Here is a 21,297-nt window from a genome sequence, read left to right as displayed (position 1 = left end):
AAAAAGTACATAGAAAAATTAAGTAAAGCATCTAAAGAGTTAATAGCAAAAAATAAAATCTAAAAATTAAAACAGTAGTTAAAGGTGTGGAATACATGAAAATGTAATTATTTACATGCAGTTTACTGCATTCTAGCAACTACCTCAGTGAAATAAGTAGTCTTTCACATTTGTTGAAAGTGATAGAAAGGAAAAATCCTGCTGACTTCTCTTGTGAATCCTACTGGTCCCCTCTTTAAGGCTTAAGAGTCTACTAGTAATTACTTACTGAGGCAACAAGGTGGTGCCAGAGACAAAGGAAAATTCAATGAGACAGGCTCTCCCTTAACTCAGCCTTGAGGCAAGGGGGGAAAGGCCAATAAAACCTTAATCATTTAACATCCTGATATGCAAAAATCACAGTATATGGATGCTAGTTTTATTTTTCCTGTATGAATTCAGAATCCAGTCCTTCATTCTACCGTTCTCAAAGCAATGTTATTTTTATACTGTATTTCACCATTTACTAGTTGTATTACCAACACCAATGAGCCATAAATGCACCAAGAATACGCAAACACCACACAAACGTTTTGTAGAATAAAAATAAGCTGCAAAATGTAGTACAGTGAAAAGCAAAATCACATCATGTCCAATGCAGACAAAATAATCTACTACACTAAGAAAAGCTGAAGCTGTTTTGCAAAATTTAAATATAAAACTCTGTAAGAGCTATAATTTTGCAAAACAAGAATACATGCTGGTTATTCCAACAGGAAAAATGACCATAATTCAAGTCCAGTGCTGTTGATACTAACTTTTTCGCTGCTGTTATCTGCAAGGGAAAAAAAGTATTTGATGTGTTAATTCATTCTTTGCTTCTCAAAATACTACAGGAGTTTCCAAATCCAAGCTCTGGTAAAGCCATATATCACATAAGTCAAACTTACAATCATCAAGAGAACCTACAAGGGAAAATTTTAACCTACCTGCACTTAAAATGAGTGAAGTCTATGAACACCTTACCTGTTTTAAGCAGCAGGCACATCTTCATGCAAGAGTCAGCAAGAAGGTCTTGATAAAAATGCAATTGCACACAGTCCAGTGAAGACAAATTACTTGCTTTCTAAGCTAGGACTAAACAAGGGAAACAAAACTTCCTTTCCCATCCTGAAGTGAAGTTAAATAGTTTATATCCTGAATGTGGTTTGAGGGAAGCCAAAGGAAGGGAGGAAACTGTGAGTACAACAAGGTGCTTGTCTGAAGAACGGCATTTGCTCAGCATTGCCATCTATGAACAAGATACAAATTGCTTTTTTTGTTTGTTTGTTTTGAGAAAACGTATCATGTAAAACACAGAAGCAAAATGGAATTTATTTCAGACTTCAGTGTTTCTGATATTTCATAGATGCCACTGATACAATTTTAAATGGGGATATAGTTTAACATTGCTGTAGAAATTTATTTTTTCTATATAAAACAGAGTAGTGTAGCAGTAGACTAATGCAATCTTAGTTGCTTTTGTCTGCTTGTTTTTGTTTCGTGCCTTAGGACTGCAAGACAGTTAGACAGCCCAAACACACTATTATAAGAAAGATTGCAAAGTAAAGTAGGTTTTTACAGCTCTAAAATGTTTTCAAGCTTTCCCAAACTAAATCTGCAAGGTTGACAGTGAGACAGGGATTTCTTCACCTCTCAGCTGTGATTATTCATCCTCTTTGTAGGTATTATTCATCCTCTAAGTAAGGTAGGGCACATATTAGTGCTTACCCAGTCATCCTATCTTGGTTGTGCCTGCAGCACTTCCTTTTAGGAGACCTACTTTTGTTGCTATTGTTCCTCTTTTTTAGTACTAATTGCTGGTTTTGAATACTCCTTACACAGTTATTTGTTAAAACACTATTCCTGGAAAGATAAGAGTCAGTTTGCTAAAGTGTATTCAACAATTCTACCAGCATTGAGCAAGTCCTTGGAATCTCTTGATTTCATACTTCATTCACTTCATACTTTCACTCACTTCTATGCAGAGTGGATTCCTGCCACCAGCTGTTTAAGAAAGGGCTGGAAGTTACCATGACTACAGTGTGATATAAAATGCATATGGACTGCATTTTATGAGTCCACATATGGAAAATATTCATATTAAAATATAAAGGGAATAGGTACCTAAAGAAGTTTAGAAGCTCAACTCAAACTGCAATTTATCCATTATTTTAGTTGACATGGATGTTTACCTTTATGTAGGGTTCTTCATATACTTTATATGCTGAGAGGCTATCAGAGGACAGAGGCACAAGGCCTACTCTTCCAGCCTCTTTCATTTGCGGGATGGCAAATAGTAACCACACCTTTTAGGTTTTTAGCCCAGGCTTTAAATCCTTAAGGCTGCAGAGAAACCTACAGCTCCTCTCCTGCCCTTTTTATGATGTGATTCAACCTACTGGACACTGCTGCTGGGAACAGAGGCCAGCTGGCATGGGACTGCTTGTGCTCAGCCTCCTTCTCTTCCCACAGCACAGCAGCCACTGGGATCCAGTCCCTGAGGTGCTGCAGCACCCAAACCCTGCCCTGGAATTTCTGGGAGAGATGAAGGCATCCCCAGCCAAAAACCTTACCGCAGGTCTGAGTTCCTAGGACTGCTGCTGAGCCCAATTTAACTTACTAATCTATTGTTTATTAGCCTATGTGCTATGCCAGGTATAGTATAAGCCTTTCATGCTGGCTTACAGTTCCTTGAATGTTCAGTCTCCAATATCCACTTTAACGTACACAATTATTTGAATATGGAAATTAATCAAATTTTAAATATGCACTGCTTTTTAAAGGTAAAGGTAAAATTTAAAGTCGAGGTATTTACATTATAGCACTGCGAAAAATCTGCTCAACCCTGACAACATCCTTGAATACATCTTAGAAAGTTTCTCCTGTGTTGTGCAGAGAAGTAATGAGACATCTGTCCCTTTGCCTCCCTTCTGGGACCTTTTTCCACCTTTTCTGCCAGGGCCACGGTTGGTCTTTCAGAGCATCTGATTCCCAGCCATCCTAGTACCCACTGACACTTCTTGACAGACTGCTCTGCATTTTTAAGTGCCTGCTGCTTTCAGTCACTGTATTGGGCGTCAAAATACACAGTAAGACATGGACACTGAAATTAATACCAGGCTTGCTGTAAGGTCCAGAACACATTGTGTAAAGCATTTTGTGGTCCTTGTTCAATTTAGCCATGACACTCTGCAAACTGATATATCACTCATGAGAAAAATCATCACCAAAAGTCCGGCTTGGCCCTCTGAAGCATCTCTTTTAAAATGCAAGTTCCTTCTGAGGGATTTGCTTCCGGCAGTTAAATGACTTCTCCGAGTTGTGTTTTACTCAGCCCTTAAACAAGCCCAGCTTTTTTCCTGTGAGGAGAGACCCTCACAGCAAAAAAAAAAATCCCACCTACCCATTTTGCTGTTTACTCTCCCCCTGGTTTTCTCTGAATCCTCGTCGTGGCCCCTCGGCTACATCCTGGGCGCCGTCACCGGCAGAGGCGCTCGGGGCAGCATTTTGCGCGGCGGGCTGCCATGGGACATTAACTGCAGGTTTAGCAGCGCTCGGCACAGGCGACCGCTGCTCAGGGTTAGGCTTGGTGTGAACATGCAGTCCGGGCGCGGCAAACGGGGCTGGGGCGGCAGCCGTCAGCGACGGAGCCGACGCCTGGGCCGGGGTGAATGCGGAGGACGGTGATGGGATGGAGGTGACTTTGGAGGAGGTTACAGCTCCAAACGGCCTTGGCGTCTTATTGTAAGCCACGCTCGCTGTGGCAGTGACTTTGGGTGCAACAGCAGAGGCAATGGGCACAGGCTTAACTACTTCAGTAGGTTCTCCCTATGTGAGATGAAAAACAAAAAAAGAAACACACAAAACCACGCCAAACGCATGCACATTCCTCAGCGGGGATTTTCACTGTTCTCAGAGGAGATAACCCACCTAGCGTGAAAAAGGGAAGCAGAGAAGCAAGCTTTATCAAGACTGAAGCCATAAAATGTATGGAAAAACAATCCAAGCCATGCATTTTAGGAAAGGAAACGATCCAAACATACACAATCAATATGAAATTCTGCGATGCTGACCCCTCTCATCATATCCAAACCAGACACCCCACAAATCAAATTCAAGAGAAACTGAAAAACCTCTCTATTGCAAAACCCAGTGGGTAACTCATGTGGAAAAAAACTACTGTTTTTTATAAAAATCCATATTCCATCTCTCAAACCCAATTTGAGATATGCATGTTCCCCATAGACGAATGGACTGTGCATGTGTACACACACACTATACATACTGATCTGTTGGTGAGATCCTTAAGAACAGAACTAGGGCACATCGGTGTTCCCCAATGTCTCCATATACCTTTGTCAGATTAATATATTCAAAAAACGCAGGTTTGGTTTCTGTGGGTTTTTTGTGCTGGGATCCACATTTTAACATTGTGGTTCCCAAACTGTGGCCTTTCAAGTCATGGTCAGCAGAACAGTCATATACTACACATTATTTATGGTCAGTGGAAAGGATTTTAAAGTACAGGCTATTTATAAGTATTTTCAAGGGAGGTTTGAAACTGTTGCATAGAACAAAACATTAGAAGAATTCAAGAACAAATAATTCTCCAGGGCTTTAAGGAAAGTGAGGAGACTTGTTCTCTGAAACTGTAGTATTTGGATAAGCTTCTTTCAAATACAAAGAAAGAACTTAGTGTCCATTAAAACAAACAAATCCCCAAAAACAAAGAAAAGAAATCACCACCAAAATAAAGCCTACTCTGTTTCTCTCTTAGGTACAGAGGGAAAAACATCAGAAATATCTTCCTAAAACAAATTTTCTGAGAGTTGGAAGATAACATTTATTCACTCTTTTTTGGGTTTTTTTGGATAATCATTTGCCAGGTCTTTCCATTTTCTTTAGGAGCAGAAAAAAAGATCCAAATGCTGCAATACTCTTAATGTAACACATGGAAAACAAGCATCTTATACTGAAAGGAAAGTTTGAATGACAGTGCTTATCAATAACAGAGTTGGATAGATGGATATCAGTTAGTGCCACATGCTACATTTCTTCATTGTGAGGATGAACATACCTTTGGCACATTAATAAGATCGGGTTTTTGTACAGAAGCCACTCTGGAAGAGGAAAAACAAACATTATTGTAAAACCCAAATTCTTTAATGTTTAAGCATTTCCCTGTTCCACCTCACCACGTCCATCCACAGATATACAAAATATTTAATTTTATTTCCTATAAATGAACTATTCAAGTTAAACCTAGAATACTGATGTTCACACAAAGAAAAGGAAAAACAAAACTGAATTAATTTGTCCAGATACAACGTTAAGAACTCTGGCATCTATCATCAAGTACTATTTGATTTATAAATTCATAATTCTCTATCACCAGTTAGGAGACTTCAGCTCCAATTTGCTTGCTATTTTCTATCCTTTCACAAGAAACTCTGTCAAATAACTCAAAAGCTCAGGTCAGATAAATTGCATTTTAAATAGTACATAACCTATATACAGGGTTAAAACAGAAAGCTTCCTTTTAGAACAAAAACAAAAACCCTTCTGAGGAACTTAGCAAGTTAAATAATACAGAAACTTTTTGCACCGTCTTTGGTTTTCAAAAGTAAGGTTAATGTCACTTGAATTCTACAGTAGATGGCAAAAAAATTTCTCCCAAACAATGGGCACATTGAAACTACTATGGGGTGGTGGGAAGGAAAGGAAGTATCACAATGGAAATGATTAAGTAGATAAAGAGTTGATAGATTTTGTTACACCTGAAGTGAAATGGCAATGTGTTACAGGTAAAAGACATCTTACTTGATCTAGCTTTTTTCGGATTTGAGTATACTTGTATGCAAAAATACACATGCACACACTAAATTAAAAATATATATTAAAAATATGATACATTAATGTTTTGCTTGAAAACATTGCTGCTGATACACTGGAGTGTTTTCATGCTGTTCTGATAAAAAGTGGGTTCTCGACACATTTCAAAACATTTCTGGCCATATTTGGTGCCTGCTCAGAGAAGCAGTCACCCTTAATGATCCAAGAACCACCAATCGTATCCTGCCTGAAATCACACAACCCTGATTTCCAATATGGCTTTTGAACAACTGGAAAACTGTAGCTGGATTCTGATTTCCAAAAGATAATTTGCTAGGGAGGTAAAAAGGTTCATTTAATTGGACATCAGCTAACAAAGGCTACAATTTTAAAAACATTTCTATTGTATAAACCAGCTTTTCAATTTTTACCAGGAGAACATGGAGAGCTAGTATTAGGCAGACTTGTTACCTTTAACCACTCCTTTTTTTAATTTTCTGTTTTGTCCTCTTTATTTTTTTCCCCTTCTTTTTACTATTTTGTTCACAATATTTACTCCTTTCCTGAGAGTCATTTGGCCCTCAGCGCTCATCAGATTCCAGCAACAGGAATCCTGCTGCAGGTTCAGTAGTTAACTTACAAAAAGCAAAATACATATAATCCAGATGCTACGTTGACAGGGAAAAAAAAAAAAAAAAAAAAGGAAAAAAATGCATAGCAGGAGAAGATCATCTTCTGCACTTTGGCTTCACCACTTGTGCATCGCTGCTGACACACATTATGTCCACATCAACAGCAATTCTCAACAGAGAGAGGGTTTTGTCCGCTCTGGGGAACAGGGCCATTCTCCCCTTTCCCACAGAGCGTGCAGCCTATGAAAAGCCTGACCTCCAGCCCTCCACAGCACTAGGGTGCATCATTAATCACTCCTAATTGCAGAGTTGTCAATTTGCAGCAACAAAAGCAACAAGGAGGAAAAAAAAATACCAATACATATGGAAACTTTTCTTTTTTTTTTAAGACCAGAGTTAGAAGGAAACGTGCATCTGGCTTCATATCTTACATATACGTTTTTTCCAATAAAGTAACTTGAAATGTTTTATGTATTAATTAAGTTGATCCAACAGGAAGATGTAGGAAGACATTTATTATTGAAGCCAACTACCGTATTTCACGCTTGAGAAAAAAGCTTCTCTTTGCTAATGCTGGGCCTTGAGTTTCAGTCTTATAAAAGGAACATACCTAATTTTTTTTTGTTTTTACAAAATAATCATATTTGAGTTTGCAATGGATGAGATTGCTCTGCATTCATCGGTACAGCACTGAGCAAAAATTATTTTAAACCGTTATTACCGGATGACCTGAAAACACACTTTTCAAAATTCATCTTCAAAAATGTCATACAAAAAGAAAAAGAAGGAAAGGGTGAAAAAAAGACTAGATAACCAAAATGTTCAAAATGTTCCTTTTAAACAGTGGAGGCAGACAACATAACGTTACTTTATTTCCCTCACAAACATACTTGAAACAAGGACATAAATTTGTGTGCCCCAGACATACTTCAAGCAGTTTAACTTGGCCTTGTTGACTTCAGACTATAATCAGACTAAAATCTGTGATTTATCCTGTATTGTAAAGAGAAAATGCTCACCCAGCAAACTGAGCCACTAAGATCATAATGTGAAAAATGCACAGTGGTTAGACAAGACAGTACAAAAGGAAATGCACACTTCAAGCTGAAAAGCAAAACACATCCAACACACACATTTAAGAAAATTCCTTCTTCGGGGCTATTTCCTTTAAGACTTTCATAGATACCACCAAATTGCATAGCCAAAAAATAATTAAACTGCAGCATCTTTTACATTTTGTAGCTGTTAGCACTTAATTTGCCACCTAGCAATTAAACATACTAGGATTTCATGCTGATTTGGTCCCATTGAACGTATGAATAACTGATGATAAAGGTTTTCCGAATGAGATGACACACTTGCCCTGTTACTACTTACTAAAAAAAGCAGTATAGCTTGAAGTATGATATTTTCTGAATGATTTAAAACTAGCAGTTCAGCATACTAGTTTATGCAATACTTTCAATAACATACAAAGAAAGCAAAGACATAAAAGCTCAGTATAAAGGCTTATTATAAACAACTCACACAAAAGACCTTGGCAAATGGTTACAGTATCAACCTTCATAGGAATTATTATAAACAATAAAACCAGATGCAGCAACCATCACTTACTAATATACTAATATTGAAAATAAAAGTGCACAAATTTTTTGCACAGGCTTCTACATCAAAGTCATTTATTCTTTCTGTGGAGGGGGCAGAGGGGGCAAAGCTATATTTAGCTTGTGTAAACAGGTCATTTCAACCAAACATGATAAAATTTGCTGTCTAAACATACCACAAGCTATTCCTCTCTGATGAATACTTTCATGACATTTAATGCAATTCAAAACATTCCAACTTCCAGCACAGCCTTATTAGGAAAATGAATTAGTCCACTCTTCACTGTAAGCAATATGCCCAGCAATAACTATTCATTCTTTAAATTCTCCTATTATTCATTCACTTTCCAAGTATTTCTCCCATTAAAAAAAAAAAAAAAAAGACACAAGCAATTTGACAGAACCCTTCTGTAATTACTAAAGCTAAAGCTACAGTTCTTCATGCTTCAGCAGGGAGTACACCATCTGCAGAGACTGATCATCAATGAAAACTCTGTTATCTTCATAATTAGCATTATGGAAGCAAGTTCAATGTAAGGCAGGACTTTTTTGGACAAATCTCAGCTGTCCTGTGTGTATAATCATGCAACAGAGGCCCAAACCCTCAGCCAGTAAATCCCTACATCTTCACTGAACCTAAAATCCAAAAGACATTTCAGAGTTGTCTCTTTTCTGAACTGCATTGAAAGCCCCATCATCCCCTGTCCTTCTGCTCCTAAGTCAAGGGACTATAATGTATTCATAGCTTAAAAGACTGATGCAAAAATCGATGGGAAATTCACAAGAAGGTAACTGTGCTTACATAAACTCCTCTGTAAACAAGAGGAGCACACAATACTGGTATTAACAGTGCAGTTTTCACATCTCTGTAACTTGAAGAATTGCCTAAACTCTGGTGTGAGATACAAGAAGCTGCAACACCTTCATTGAATTACAGAATCATCTCGGTTGGAAAAGATCTTAAAGACTGAGCCCAACCATAAACCTAACACTGTCAAGTCCACCAAATGAAGCCAAAGCTGAAAAATTTTCCACAAAACTTTATTTGTTGTTCTGAACTGAACCTTTCTAACAGAAGGATGGAAGAAAGGAAGGATTCCCTTCCTATTCCCCATCCTGTCCCTCTCATTTCAAAACTAACTCCTTTTTCATAGCTGATCAATCATCAGATTACAGGTTTTGGCAGCAGATGCTACACCCCTGAAGAGCCACTGGTCACATCTTCCTTCCCAAAACCTGATCTTTTAGTGGTTTTGCCATTGTAGTCTGCAGTTCTGTTGGTTAGCTTCATTTTATTTCTGGAGAACGCTCAGTAGACAGGGCAGGAAGCTAAATATGCCTTTCATAAATTAGCCAACTCATGGAATAAAGATGACAAGCAGAAGACATTTAACATATATAACAAGTCATGACTTTCACTAGGGGTTATCTGAATAATAATAAATGTAGACATAATTTAAAGCACAGAAAAAAGAATAATCAAAATATATGTATTTTTTTCCTTAAACACAAGCCCCTTCTTTATCACAGACATAATTAATTTTTTACCAACCTTGCTCTGACTCACAACAATAGAAAAACAAGAACATTGTTAAGCTTGCTTCTTGTTGCAATTTATACAGCATCCAAAATGGTTTCCTTACACACACTAATATAACATACAACTGCATTTCCCGCAGTTTTGTAGAAAGACACACTACCCCGGGCAACACCAGTCGGTAAATCAGCACCAGCAATCTTGCCAGGACATGCATCTGCAGCCTTGAGATTGCAAACCTGTCCACATCCCAACACATGGAAAAGCGGAGGTAGCAAAATTATCATTAAGTATGACTCAATGAAAATTGGAATCTGCTGCAGCCATTGCAAAAAAAGAGATGACTCTTTTTTTTCTGCCTAAAGAGATATAACAATGTTTTCAAATCTCTAGTCTGTCATCATACTTACCAACATCTCAACAGATGGCTGTCAACATTTTATTTCATCAGTCATTCTCTGTTTTCTAGTTTATTATTTTAGTTTACTTTTTGTTGAACATACCAAATTATGTCAAATAATGTTAATTACAATCAAACAATGCAAACATCAGTGCTGACTGCCTCCTTAGAGGAGCAAATGGCAATTTCAAACCAGTGATACAGGAGAGAAAAGATGGGATGCAAAATGGTACTTCAGATACGATACTTCTCCAGGAGTCTTGGTACTAACATCTCCCTCTGCAAACTAATTCTTACATTAAAAATGTATTCTTTCTCCTCTTACCCTACAAAACAGAGTCTGTTAACCCATGATAATTCAAATTCTCATGATTATTCAATACGACATATCAAATCAGGCTGGCAAATGGTCACTAGTGTGGTTCCATAGGGCTCCATTTTAGACTCAGTGCTCTTCAACATCTTCAAAAATGACTTGGATGCAGGACTTGAACGTATACTAGGTAAGTTTGCTGATGATATTAAACTGAGGGGACTTGGGGGTCCTGGTCAACAGCAAGTTGAATAGGAGTCAGTAATGCCCTGGCAGGAGAGCCAACCGTGTCCTGGGGGCATCAGGCAAAGCATCACCAGGTAGTCGAGGGATAGGATTGTCCTGCTCTGCTCTGCACTGGGAATATTGTGTGCAGTTTTGGGCACCACAGTATAAGAAAGATATAAAACTATAAGGGAGCATCTAAAGGAGGGATACAAAGACAGTGAAGGGCCTTTAGGGTAAGCCGTATGAGGAGCACTTGAGGTCACGTGGCTTATTCAGCCTGAAGAAAGGGAGACGGAGGGGAGGGGAGGTCTCATTGCAGGTACAACTTCCTCATGAGGGGAAATGGAGGGGCAGGCACTGATCTCTTGTCTGTGGTGACCAGTGACAGGACCCAAGGGAATACCATGAAAGTGTGCTAGGGGAGGTTTAGGTTGGATTATTAGGAAAAGGTTCTTCACCCAGAGGGTGGTTGAGTGCTGGAACAGGCTCCTCAGGGAAGAAGTCACAGAACCAAGACTGACAGAGTTCAAGGAGTGCTTGGACAATACTCTCAGGCACACAGTGTGATTCTTAGCATGATCCTATGCATGGCCAGGAGTTGGACTTTGATGATCCTTGTAGGTGTCTTTCAACTCAGGACATTCTATGATTCTATGATTAAAATGCAAACAGTGTGAGACACAGTAGTCTCATCATTATTAAAATACTGAAGGGTTTCTGTGGGTGCTCTGTTTGTATGTGAAATCTCAGAAAAGGATCTCTTCTGTCCCATGAACCACTTTAAACACGTAATAACTTTTGGGCTTGATGTACTTTGAGGAGGTATATTTAATGGAGTATTCTTGAGAATACTGGTATTTATGTCTTGTCAGAATAGTACATTGAGATAATATTTCATTAAATTCAGCCTGAGAATATTAGCTCGTGTGTCACTCTCAAAAAATTTCTACACTTTCAATAAGTTTAGAGGGGGAGAATTAATAGAATGTGCATGTTAGCATTTTACATTTGATATACACTACATAATACTTTCACATCCTCACACTGTGCACTCCCCCAGCACACCAGATTACAATGAAGCACTAGGTCAGGTGAAAGAAAGAAAAATTATGTTCTTGCTTTACTGTCTGTTTGATAGTTGGCCAAATCAAATTTAGGTCCCCCCTCTTTAGTTTAAATAAGGTTTGTGATATCATAATTATGTGTTAAAATAAACAGTGCTGATATTTTAGGAAAGAAAAAATCTGCCCTCTGCTTTGGTATTCCTACCCACAAAGGATTAGTTGTTTTTAAGACCTCCCAAAGACAACCACTGCTCATAGTCTCATTCCTGTGGTCTGTGGCAACCCTACCAAACGCATTTGTAAAGAGAATTTAAGTGCAGGCAGATAATATTTTATTCTACTACAGCAAAACCAAAAACCAAACAAAAAGCTAGGGAAAAAATACCAAGGAATTTATCTCACTTACCTTCTGGCTGTCAGAGGCTTTTAAAAACAAGTTTCTTGCTTCCATGAAGGAAGAAGGTTTAGAAACCTGGAGATCCCATGCATATGGTTAGCACTGGACTGGGAAGGCATGTCTGTACATACCTGCCCACAACTCCCCTGATTAGAGCCCAAGCAGGTAAAGCATCCCCAGTACCAAGTATGGATGATGCCTTACAATCCTGTAAGGCGGACTGCTGTCAGTTGTCCTAGAAAAGTTATAAACAGCCTATATACAAGTGGTAGCTTAGCGTTTCTAAATAATCGAGTTTGGTAAGCAGGACTCCCATCTTGTCATGGGGTGGCTTCTCACAAGCAACAGGAAAACTTCTGGCTTGTATATAAGACTTCCTTATACCTTGCCTTCAGTGCCAGAGATAATTTCTATCAGCTATGTCTTGCTATAAACTCGATTTTTTCTTTTCTTTAAGCTTCTCAAGCTGTCTTGCTAAGTAAGAGTATCCACATAACAGCTAAGTGCAAATAACAAGATAAAACAACTATATCCGGGCTTTTAATGAAGTATGATTTACACATTTGATTTTCTTTATGAGTGCTTATTAGATAGTAATTCTAACACAGCAAGCTACCTTTAAAAATAGCCATCTTAATGAAAAGCATAGGTCTAAATGACTTGCAGACCTAGTCCCTCCTCCAAAATTCTTAGGGGAAAAAAAAAAGAAAAAGGGCCCAGCTTCATGTTGACTTCAATCTGTCATCAAATCTAGGTTATAATTTAAAAGATTCAAAACTAAGCACTGAATTATTTTTTCCAGTTCTTTCCACAATATGGTGAGTAATGTTTAAATTACCTCCTTTGTTTAAAACATAGCCCAAAGAAACTTGAAAAGTGTAGTCATATCTATTTTAGCTGGAAATTCACCACAAACAGCTTCCCATCCCCAACATGTCCTTATTTGGTACTTTTATTTTTTTTTTCTCCTTAAGCATGTCCGTGGGAATGAGCATTTTTTTTTTTTCGAATGAAGAATCTGGCAATTTAGAGAGCCACATATTTTAGTCCTTATGGGAGCTAAGCACACCTCTCGTCTGTGAAGCAGCTCACCCATTCATTGCTTCCAAAAATTTTGAGGAGGTTAGTAAAAGTGTAGTTAACCAAACAAGACAAAAACTGTTTCTGAGGTGTCAGGCAGCAATAGCAGAGAAAAGCCCCATCCTTCACTAGGATCATCAGCATGGGAAGCAGTGTCACCCACCCAGACTCCAGAAGCACTGTCCCGGCATCTTTGGCCAAATCCCAGCTGCCTCCTAACACCTTCTGCTTCTTATTGACTTACAATGACAGGGGAACAATATGAGCAACCTAATCCTACAACTTCTGAATTTCCATCTGCTGTACATCATCCCAGCCATACCATGCGGACATGGAGAGAACCCACTGCAATTGTATGGTTGTCAGGAAAATTGTTGAGCCTGGGGCTGGTCAAGAAAAGCCAGGGACACCAATAAAGAAACATGATGCTAAATCTATTTAAAAGGATGAACTTGTGTTGGTTTTGTTATGGGTTTAATTATTTCCAATTAAGGTCAGGAATATCATTAAGGATTTGTCTGACTTCTCAGTGGGACCCACCACTAAACCAGCCAACTGTCTTTACTATTCAGCCCCTCACATACCTCTTTCCTCCCTCCCATGTCACCCCAGCAGCAAGAGTTGAATATCCATCCTTGAGGTGCATGAGCACAGGACCTGACTGGCAAACTGCCACAAAAACTACCACGGGCACTGCAGCCAGCACATAGCTGAACAAGTCTTCCTTGCAGGTGTATTTGAAGGGGCTCCCACAGGCTGTCTCCAAAGAGGACACCACCACAGGTGGTAGTGGCTCTGGACAGCAGAGCTGAAGCACCATAAATCACATGACAGAATTATTACAGGATCAATTTAATGACCATATACTTGCCAGAAGCTGTTAATTTTGCCACTACAGATCCTTGCTTTTGTTGCACCGTATCATTTCCATGTATTGTTTATATGGTTATATATTTAAGGTCACTGGCTTAGCAGCATGTATTGCAGGTCTAACATGCTAAGGAAAGCTATTTATGTCTCAACATGGCTGTCTACTATAGCTTTAGATATCTAACAACTTCAGTTTGGAGGTTTCCTTGTCTTCTTTCAACTGTTGCATCAAGACCTCAAGTTAGCCTGGCCAACAGGTCTCACCACACCTTTAAGGGAAAGGGAAGTCAAAGATCAACTGCCAGAGTATGAGCTGCACCTATAAATTGTTTTGTTTACTGCAAAAGCTAAGCAAGACAAATTGGAAAGCAGCAGTGATCTCAAATAGTTAATTTCTATAGTCAGTAAGCTGGCCAAGGAACCAATTATACTGGATACTAACACTGGTTAAGTAAAGGTGCATAAACCACAGTTCTATAATTCTTCTGTTGTTTGCAACAACTGTGAAAGAAGGGAAAAATTAATAATCCCATCTGCCTCCAACTGATCCAGCTAACAAGTTTTTCCTTCCCACAGTCTAGTTTTGGAAAAAGAACCTTTCATCCCCCTCAGCTCAAAATATTTAGAGGATAACATTCACAGCACACTTACAGCATATGAAGCAAGTAACTGCTTTTGTAGGCAACTAATCACTGATGCAAAACAGATGCAAAACATCTCATGGTCACAAAACCTGTTGGGATTTGTCACAATTCTGCAAACATTACTTTTGTTTTGCCCTATAGCCGAAGTAACGGAGCAATGTTTGACAGGCACAATATGTGTTTTTATTACCTCATGGGGTTTTGCGGTTTTGTGCCACAGAAATGACTTTCTACTGACAATACCCTGGAATTTTTCAAAGGCAGTAACTTTTCAAAAAAATTGATTGAAACAAGCCCTCAAAATGGTGCAGCAGTGAAAGTCAGCTATTAATTATAAGTTCAAGTCTGCAGATACCGCTTACCTTTTTATAAGCTGGTGTAACAGATACATATCTAGTTAAACTTGCAGTGATGGATCTCAATTTGTATTTAGCATTTTTTCAGACCTCTAGAATATCCTGTGTACCTGAAAACCTCTCTGCTTTTCCCAGCATTACCAAACATCCCATCTTTCTTATGCTGTTACACTTTCATGATGCTACTGCTATCTTTCAGGAAGACACTTATTTTCCAAACAGCCAGAAATTAATTTATTCTCATTTCACCCTTTACTAGAGGAAGGTAGTAAGAGTTAATGAGTCAGGGCACTACAGTTTTGATTCTCAACAGCTGAGAACTTGCATGGTAGAGGACAGGTTTTATTTAACCAGTGTCTCATTTTTTCCTGTGGGCTGATGCTTAGGAACAGTTTATCTAACAACACTTGTCAGTTCATGTATTTATTTGCCCTAGGTTTGTTTTTCTTTTTCTACTCTTTACATCCCACATGCACAGAGGTGCAAAATTAACTATCTGAAATTGAGAAACTAACCAGTTACCTGCATAGGTGCTAAATATTCACACTATTTATCCAGTTCAAGCTAACTAGAACTATTTTCAGTATATGAAGGGCATAGTCCATATTTAAACCACGTAAGCTTCTTTTAATCCATTTAGAGACAACTGTCCCTTGACAGATCACCACATATCCTTTTATAATTTAAGAATGCCTGCAAGTTAGCATCATAAACCATGCATGTTGGAGAGATGTGTTTTTCAAAGGAAAGCAACAGGTGTGGAACCCAGTCTGCATTTGAAAAACAAAAGTGTAAATAGAGACAAGCAACATCATTCCTGGCACACAAATAATGAAAAATGGACACAGATTGCTCAGTGGACTGAGATAAAATGGGCATCTCTAGGTACTTTATCAGATTTTGAGCCATATAGAACCCATAGTAGAGAGAATGATGAAAATTATTTCTTTCTCATTCTTAACCTTGCTTCTGTTATCCCAATGTTGTCAAGTTTCAAAAGAAGATTTTAAGTAAGTGCCATTAAGCGTGTCCCACAATCCAGATAATACCACATACAACCTCCCACATTTTTCTGAAAAGGGGGACAAAGGTTTCACTCTCAAATATATTCACATACTATTCAAATTCGCAGGCAAGGAGAGTAACATTTTCAGAAATGTTTAAACTTTCCAAAATGCAAGCTTTTCCATTTATCCAGACTTGGCCAGGAGCGCAGGAAGCACCGCTGCTGACGCATGACTGCCGAGCGACTGCCAAATCCCAAGGCTACTTCAGGTTCTGGCAAGTAAACCAACAGGGCTTTAAAAACTTTTTGATCAGAAATCTTTTGGACCTGGGTCAAATGGCTATTCTTCAAGCTCACAGTCTTTCTGGCAATCTCACAAAACTATTGAATTCAATGGACACTTGACTTAACACTAGCATTGGACACTCAAAAGCAGCAGAAATAAAGTTTTGCCTAACATTTGCAGGGAGTAATTGTTTTCTTGACTTTTTGATATCTTTCTAAAAACACTCATCTGTATGCAACTAGCATACAGAAGAAAAAAAAAAAGATCAGTGTCCCGAAGCACTACAAACAGTACAGTTATGCCAGTCTCAGGAAGCCTTTAATCAGGGTCTTTGTAAATTAGTAGCACAGTCAAAATCAGATCTGTGTTGCTGTTTAGGAAATTACAGTGCACACAACGCACATCAGACTTTCAAAGCAAAGCTCCTCATGCCAAGCACGAGCTTCCCCTGTATTTCCTACTCTGAGACCTTGACAGCTTTGCTCTTGGTCTCCTTTTTATAACATAACTTTCTACAGTTGAATCAGAGGCTGCCGAAAACTTCCTCTAATAAAAACCCCAAGGGAAAAACAAGACACAGGCAGCATGATGACAACAATGATGACAAGACTGGTTTCCATCACAATGAAAGAATTTCTTGAACTTCATGTTCCAGTCCTCAAATACTGACTGGCACAAAACATGCCCCAGCAACAGGCACAGAATAACATTAGCTGTTGCTAGCAATTATTTTTGGACCTGCGCACTGGCATGCTAGCAGAGGCTAGAGCACCCCCAGGATTCTCGTCACCATTTTGTAACTGGTTTGTTACCATGTTAGGCTGGGCATGAGCCCGCAATGTGCACTTGCAGCCCAGAAGGCCAATGGTATCTTGGGCTGTATCAAAAGCAAGTGTGGGCAGCAGGTTGAGGGAGGTGATTCTGTCCCTCTACTCTGCTCTGGTGAGACTCGACCCAGAACACTGCATCCAGCTCTGAGGTCCTCAGCGTATGAAAGGTGTGGATCTGTAGCAGCGAGTCCAGAGGAGGGCCACAAAGATGATCAACAGGCTGGAGCACCTCTCTTATCAGGAAAGGCTGAGATGGTTGGATTGTTCAGCCTGGAGAAGAGAAGGCCCTTGAGTGACCTTATTGTGGCCATTCGGCATTTGAATGGAGCCTACAAGAAAGATGGAGAGGAACTGTTTACAAGGGTACGTTGTGATAGGACAAGGGATAACTGCTTTAAACTGAAAAAGAGTAGTTTTAGACTGGATCTGAGGAAAAAATCTTTACTGTGAAAGTGGTGAGGCACTGGAACAGGTTGCCCAGAGAAGCTGTGGATGCCCCATCCCTGGAAGTCTTCAAGACCAGGTTGGATGGGGCTCAGAGTAACCTGGTCTAAGTGGTTTAGGCCCAGGAAAGGGAGGTAGTTGGAATTGGATCTTTCAGATCCCTTCCAAGCCAAGACATTCTATGATCCACAATACTGTGATAAGGTATTTCTGTAGCAGCACTGTATATTTCACAGATATAGCTAAAGCCTGTGGGGAGGCAGCACTGTACACACAAGCACTGTACAACTTTGTTACAGTGATGTTTGCTTGCTTGAGGCATAAGATTATTTTTGTATATGTCTATAAGCCTCCTTATATCAGGTGCTCCCTTGATAAAATATAATCAAGGACTGATTTTCTCAAATGATTGCAACCCAAATGAGTCTTTGTATCCCTAAAAAAGCATACAGATATACCCAGGAGTAATTTGGACCAAATACATGTATTTGGGGTGTGAAGGAGTTTCAACAGCTGCATTGTTCCGATGTAGCTGTTCACAATTACTGGCATACACTGTGAGGCACTTCTGATTACTGTGTGTTTAATCTATATATAAATGCATTATTTTGCTACTCAAAAGCTTGGCATTGAGATGGTATCTGCAAAGCTTCAAAACTGATGTCTGCCTGTGATGCCCCAGCTGGCTATTTCAAAGTGTGCCAACAGAATTAAAATATCACTAAAGATCATGGCACTCTGAGGTATCTGCGTTATTTTAAGAAGTGAAGATAAGCTGTGGCCAACTTCACATTGTTCCCTTAAATCTTTCACTCAATATATACAGACACAGCTTAAAATAAATACGCAAGGTCAATAGCATCACAATTTACATGCTAGCTAACAAGCCCCTGAACTTTCAAAAAGGTATTGTATGGGTTGCACAGGTTAAACCAGAAGTAGCTAGAAACGTTTCACTTCGGACTATGAATGGCAAATTGCCACCAGTCATACAGGAGAACCTACACACGCTTCCAAAGCTGTTAGCAAAAAAAAAAAAGTCTGCTATTTGAGAACAGATTTGGGGGAAACATTTCAGTTATTTACCTGAAATACAAGAACTTTGAAAACATTGGCTCGTTGACTGCAGAAAATATTAGTTACAAACAGTCAGAGCCTAACTTAATAATAAAAATTATTGTTATATGGATGCTGTTTTACTAAAAGATATTGTCTTGGTAAGCCATGAGGAGGAGTGCAACTCCATAGTCTACTACTTGAAGGGTTTTTTTCATGGGGAAAAAAAGAAGTCATGGGTCTCAGCTGCTTCCTACAACAGCATTTAGGCATGAAAATTGCACTTCTTGATTGATCTGTTTGGACAAAGATGAAAAGTTCAACTGTCCAGACATCTTTTCTTAATAACACATTTATGTTAAGGAGAGCAGTGGCCAATATAATTTTTCTTGGCCCAACTGCTATCTCCAAGAGGAAACATCCATGAACAAGGAGAAAAATATATCACTGATTTGTGAAAGACTTAAGATTTCTGCAGTCATTTGCAAAAATGAGAAAGCATTTCTTTACAGCCCTGAAAAATATTCTGTGTAGTTACACAAAGCTTGGGTTGGGTACCCTGGTTTGGAAACCAAGGTAGTGCTGGCTATCTTCTGGTCTCCACATGTGATATCCCACAGTCATCTTCACTCCAGCAGTCACATGCACAGAGCCTGACTTTTGGAGAGCTCTCACCAGGTTTGGTCCTTGCCTACCCAAGCTTTTCGTACAGGCTTGACCAGCCCCAGAAATACAGAGAGTTTGAAATGATTGTGACTACAAGAGCCCCCTAATCCCACACTGAAAGGTTTTCATATCTACCATCACAGAAATCTGATCATCTTCTGGGTCCCGCACAATTTTGCCCATTTCTGCCCATTTCTACCACTTTTTTCCTTTTGCCTCCCTGTCTGACCATAAGCAATCTACAGTGACCTAAAGCAGAGAATAGTATTAGACCAATAATTCCACACACTGTATTTCCATTTCCTTTTTTTTTACTCACACGTTTAGCAGCTATGTCTGACAAATCCTCTTTAGGAAGAGCAACTCAAAAGCAAACAAACAAAAAAGTCCCAAACAAACAAACACCACTCAGATTGATAGACAGGCAAGAAAAAAAAAAGAATGCTGAAAATGTCAAGAGGTAACAAATTGGTGACTTCTCACAAGAAGAGTTTTCCATGGAATTAAAAAATTACAAAACCAAACAGCAGGAACATGGTGAATCATGAGAAGGATCAGATGAATTCTTTGCATTTTTTAAGAATGAAATCATTTGGGCGAATTATACAATGAACAGGGTAGTCAAGAGTAAAAATCTAATGTTTGTAATAACTCCAGCTCACCCTCATACTTTCTTTTGGCCTCACCCACAGTGCGCAGCTATTCATGATATCTCATCTTAACAAAGAGTCATTTTCTAGTCCTAATGTATTGGAGGGAGAAAAAAAAAACACCACCTCAGCGAAGAAAAGCATAATGATCAAAATAATGATCAAAATGAAAAGAGTAGCTTTAAAATAAAAATTTGACATAAGATTATATCCTCAGACAAAGCCACATAAAAGTTACAACCTTCTTCATCTCTCTTTTGCAAAGAAAGAAAAGGAAAACAAAAGGAATAGTTTCACAGTGTCCTTTCTTCAGATCTTGATCAAAGATGTTCTCTATCTGCTAATTACTAGTTTATGGCAGAAATGGTTCAGGTCCAGCCCTGCAAAGTATTACATTTCTCCAGGAAGGCTGCTTAATGCCTCAGGCTCTATTATCTTTTATAGCAGATGAAGTCCTTCTCATTAAACAAAGAACTGTTTTTTCCCTCCACATTAGGAGAAATTCACAATTTTATAACCATATTTTATTTCAAAATATATTTGTTATTTCTACTATAAAAATAAACACATAAGTTTGGAATCCATCTTCCCTACCAAGATATGTCTACCAGATTAAACCATTAAACCAATTAATGATTTCTCCAACCTTCCCTTCACGCCCCTCACCGGCCTTAAATTATCAACAATAACATTGAATTGATATATCATTAATTTCAGCACTGGCATACTCCCTCCACTCACCTCTATGCATTCTGCACAACAGGATTTGTAAGCAGAATTTGTTCTTTTTCTGCTTGCAACAACTACATGGTGTGTCACAAAAATACTTTAATGGCTACTGTAAGTAAGGATCATTTCCTTTTGATTAAAATTAAAAAATACAGTGACCCATAGATTTTATTCATTGATTCATGACATCAGTTCTGAAATTTATGTCCCACAACCATACTCTCTTTATAAATAACTTATTCAACATTGCTCCTTTGTAGGCAGCTCCAAGAGATGCAAAACAAAAATATTAGTCCAAGCATTCACTTAATTATCACATTAATGGAGCAATCACCTATGGGTTAACAAGATTTTGTGGAAAATGACTGACCTGTCAAGTCATCACCTTCCTTCCAAGACTTGGAAAGGAGATAACTGGGAACTATTTTGGTCAAGGGTCTCCAAGATCAGTATTGACAGCAGGCACACTTAAAAATTTCAGTAATTTAGAGGCCTTGAATGGAAAATATTACACATTTTTGTGCTTGCAAAGACTGCTATATATTATACTTAGCTCAGTATGTGTATTTTAGTGACTCCATGTGTCACTGAAACTTATTGTCTGCTCATATGGAGTGGTTTTGTACCTAAAGGAAAAATAATCTGTTAGCAA

General features: G+C 38.7%; 1 protein-coding gene across 12 annotated transcripts in view; it reads right to left on the bottom strand.

Annotated features, from left to right (window-relative positions):
• The window catches only part of PDLIM5 (PDZ and LIM domain 5), a 126,648-nt gene that overhangs the window by 50,408 nt on the left and 54,943 nt on the right, over positions 1 to 21,297 (bottom strand). For 6 of the 12 annotated variants that reach the window (XM_064651929.1, XM_064651930.1, XM_064651928.1 and 3 more), the window contains exons 4-5: positions 5,099 to 5,141; positions 3,425 to 3,849 (exon numbers count right to left, since the gene is read on the bottom strand). In XM_064651929.1, coding sequence (XP_064507999.1) covers positions 3,425 to 3,849; positions 5,099 to 5,141 — 468 coding nt within the window. Of the gene's footprint in view, positions 1 to 797; positions 815 to 3,424; positions 3,850 to 5,098; positions 5,142 to 21,297 lie in introns of all 12 variants that reach the window. The other 6 variants (XM_064651934.1, XM_064651933.1, XM_064651938.1 and 3 more) reach the window with 2 other exon arrangements.

Source organism: Pseudopipra pipra, chromosome 4, assembly GCF_036250125.1.
Source record: "Pseudopipra pipra isolate bDixPip1 chromosome 4, bDixPip1.hap1, whole genome shotgun sequence".
Taxonomy (NCBI): domain Eukaryota; kingdom Metazoa; phylum Chordata; class Aves; order Passeriformes; family Pipridae; genus Pseudopipra; species Pseudopipra pipra.
The sequence above is the reverse complement of the archived record's forward strand: the minus strand, read 5'-3'. Positions and strand labels throughout refer to the sequence as shown.